The sequence below is a fragment of the Cheilinus undulatus genome, linkage group 3, assembly GCF_018320785.1.
Source record: "Cheilinus undulatus linkage group 3, ASM1832078v1, whole genome shotgun sequence".
In the NCBI taxonomy this organism is placed as follows: Eukaryota; Metazoa; Chordata; class Actinopteri; order Labriformes; family Labridae; genus Cheilinus; species Cheilinus undulatus.
Genome location: NC_054867.1, coordinates 28,207,182 through 28,210,826, shown reverse-complemented (window position 1 = coordinate 28,210,826; position 3,645 = coordinate 28,207,182). Strand labels below are relative to the sequence as shown.

The 3,645-nt window shown below is 39.6% G+C and overlaps 1 protein-coding gene across 1 annotated transcript; it reads right to left on the bottom strand.

The window, feature by feature from the left end:
* Positions 1-243: 243 nt before the first annotated feature.
* Positions 244-3,177, bottom strand: ankrd33ab (ankyrin repeat domain 33Ab). The gene is made up of 4 exons (XM_041815738.1): positions 2,917-3,177; positions 2,607-2,736; positions 2,209-2,349; positions 244-1,094 (listed from the first exon to the last, which is right to left on the bottom strand). Exons 1-4 carry the CDS (start codon positions 3,175-3,177, stop codon positions 244-246), a joined length of 1,383 nt encoding a protein of 460 aa, XP_041671672.1.
* Between the last annotated feature and the right edge of the window lie 468 nt (positions 3,178-3,645).

Sequence of the window (3,645 nt, the reverse complement as noted above, 5' to 3'; positions counted from 1 at the left end):
AGTAATGAAAAAATAAACATCTCCTCTATTGTTATTCAAAATATGAGATACATATCTCAACTTTGAGACATTCCTCAAACACGCCTCAGCTTCACCTGAAAGTGCTCATTTGAGTCCCTCTGCAGTTTTGTTTTAACAAGAAAAATATCACCTTTCTTGCTTAATTTCCATCAAGGATATAAGTTCAACATTGGCTGCAAAAATTGTTCTCAAAAGGAGGGATTCATACAGCAGTAAAGTCCCTCAATTTTTTATCTTCTTCTTGTCTTTTTCTTTTTTGCTTTCTTTTTTGTCCTTCTCTGCCTTTTCTTTTTCTTTCTCAGCCTTCTTCTTCTCCTTCTTTTTCTCATCCTTGATCTCCTTGTACTTCCACTTGGGTGGCTCCAGGAAGCCCTTGTCCATTTTTTTCTTCTTCTTTTCTTTCTTTGGCGTTGCCTCTGTAGGCCTGCTGATGTTGATCTGGGGGATGCAGCCAGAGGGGAACACGCTGTTTCGTCTTGCCATACTGCGGGGCAGAAACGTAGAAGCAACTTTGGTGGAAGCAAGAGAGAGGATGCTGCCTCGTCGTTCACTGTCGGCACAGCATGTTGCAGTGATAGACTCTGCAGATTGGATTGTGGGTATGATGTGTGACACTGAGCTATCGCTGTGGCACACTGAACTCTCTTCTAATGCCTTTTCTGTGTGTTTCTCCACCAGCTCTGGGACTGCCAGCCGCCTCTTCCCTACCTCAGGAGGACTTGTTGGACAGAGTGGACGGCATCCAGTGCAAACCAAGGGACTGTGGACACTGGTGGTGATGCGCACCATGTGATCCAAGCACCCGTTGTCCTCAGGATCACGAGGAAATCTGAATCCAAATGTGTTTTTGAGCCGCTGGGTAATTTTTTCCCTTGGACTTTTCTCAGCTGTGGCCTTGGCTACCCTCTCCTTCAGGTCAGGCCACTCAGGTATGTAGCTCTCACAGAACTGCTCAGCTTTTGGCCGCAAGTTAAGGCGGTGGAGACGATAGAGGGTGTCATAGCGACCAGTTTTTCTTGCCCAGTCCCGAGCACATTTTCCTTTTGTGGTGTCTACTGCATGTATATCAGCTCCTAAGAAAAAAGAGGGAAAGAAATAGGAATTTTGAAAAATATGTTCATACTTTTTTCTTTAAGGATAACCACATATACAGAGAACCTTGGTAAAAAGGAACCGTTATCACAGGAAAAGCACAGGTTTCTTAAACCACACAAAAATAGCTCCATATTGGAGTGAACTGTATAGCATATGAAAGCAACATAATTCAACAGAACTCATGTCTTGCCTCTGTTTGGCAAAAATGTGGCTCTATTGTGTTCATCTGTCTCAGTAAGCTCTGACAGTGAGGGTGAACATGCATACATATAACCAGAACACTGACCCTGATGCAGATGTAAGAAATTTAACCATTAGTTTTATGATTTATACCTGTAAGTAATTGCGAAAAATACCTATTAAGTTGTTCATGTTTAATGAGCTAACAAAAATAAGGGCTTTATAATAAAACCAGTGAATTACAAACATGAATAAAAATATTATGGCTAATCAACAGAATTTCAGTTTAATCAATTCATCAATAAAGTCAACAGAAGGTAATTAATAAAGAAAAAGTTGTTAACATACTGGTATGTCAAACAACAAATTATAACTAAAATAGATTAAGGCAAACATTTTACGTCTGCAAATAGCTCTGCTAGTTGCTAATCTACAGTCAGCTTCAAGTCAAGTAAATCAGAGATTAGGCTGGTGGAGGGCGTGTTAAGATGTTATAATGTCCTCAGAATTATCCCTTAAACCGGTCTGGCGTCACTGTAACATTCACTTGCCGAGTTAGCTGTCTTCAAATATGGATGGATAAACCACAGCTCAGCTATTCTCACCACCAGAGTTGTCACTATTCACCAAGACATACAAGGACCCTGGTTATTGAGCTGATAACAGGATTTGGAAAAAAATAAAGAAAGCAGCAACTCCTGAGTGAGTGAGGGAGGGAGTTGAAAAGAAAAAGATAGATAGATGAACAAAATGTAATATGTCTTATATCCAAAGTATATATTATTTTCATTAAGTATGCATAAATTATGCAACAATAAATAAAAGGATTAACCTGAATTGGAATTATGGATTATAATTTAAGAAAAATTGTCAATTTTGTGCCACAAATTACTTAGCCTGCTTTATACCTACCAGCCATAATAAGTGCAGCCATGACATCAGTGCGACCGGTCATAGCAGCTTTGATGAGAGCTGTGAAACCTCGACAGTCTCTGACTTCAGTGTCTATACCCGGAAAGTAGTTCAAGAGATACATGACTGTGCTCACATGACCTGGGGTACAGAAAACACACACAATTCACAGATTAGATCGACAAGCTTGTCTGAAAATGAGTGAAACCCTAACTGACTCAGAGAAGATATTTTTTTTATTCTGTTTGCAATAAATTCGACTTAAATAATATGTTTTATTATGGGTATATTTCAGTCAGTGAATTCTTTACATGTTAATTGCGTGTGTTCTCATATATCATAAAAGCAGGCCGTTGCTGTTTTGTTTTGTTTTCTCAATGTTTGTTCTGTACACTTACCGGCCTGTGATGCAATCATCAGAGCAGTGTTGCCTTCATTGTCCTGGTGATTAATGTCTATGAAGGGACAGTTGAGAAGTCCATACACAACATCCAAATATCCTTTGCAGCAAGCCACCATCAGGCCATTCTGTCAATAAAAGTCAATGCTAAGCATCAATAATGTTCTGAAAATTGCACATATTTTATGATGCTTGTAACTTTGTTAAACTTATGTTTCAAAGGTATAACACACTTTAGGTTGTGCTGTTATGGATATCAGGATGGTTTTGGTTATCTTCTGAATTATAAACAAGAAGTTAACCCTCACCATGTTGTTGATGTCCAGCTCCATGACCTCCTCCTTTGTGACCCCTCTCTCCAGAATTTTCCGCAGAGAGACAGGCTCGTTGCGGGTGCATGCTTGATAAAACGTTGATGCCAGGCGCCCATTTTCACACTCTGATGTATAGTCAGGAAGAACTGAATCATCAGAGAGGAGGCTGTCTGAATCATAGTCACCCCCTGACAGGGACAAGTCATCCTCATCTGGGCCTGAGCCCAGGTGAGGGTCCTCAGCTGCAGTGGCCATCTTTCAATGGCAGTGTTGGTAAGATGATACTGTACACTACATCTGCAAGACAATCAACCATAGACACAAATCAGACGGATAAATATTGGATGTTTTATCACAAAGTCAGCTATAGAAGTTGAAATGCAAAGAGGATGAACATTTCCTGCAAGGAGAGCCTTATGCGACCTATGGCATCATCTCTTCATTGAAGGTATCAATGGAAACCACAAGTGAATATACTTTCATATGTTTTATGTGGCTGTTTCCCAGTGATTTCAGGAAATTATGGTTGTTTTCTTGAGATCTTGACTTATTTATGTTGGTATCTCAGTGATAACAGTAATGGTTTTCATGTGACACATAGATAATTTCTCCAGATCTTAAGAAATTTACTTGTTGAAATGGAGTAAAATGAAGAGATCCATGTCCTCTTAGGGCTTCCAAAGGTTCCTAATTGTACTTTAAATCTATAACGTCAGATTCAAA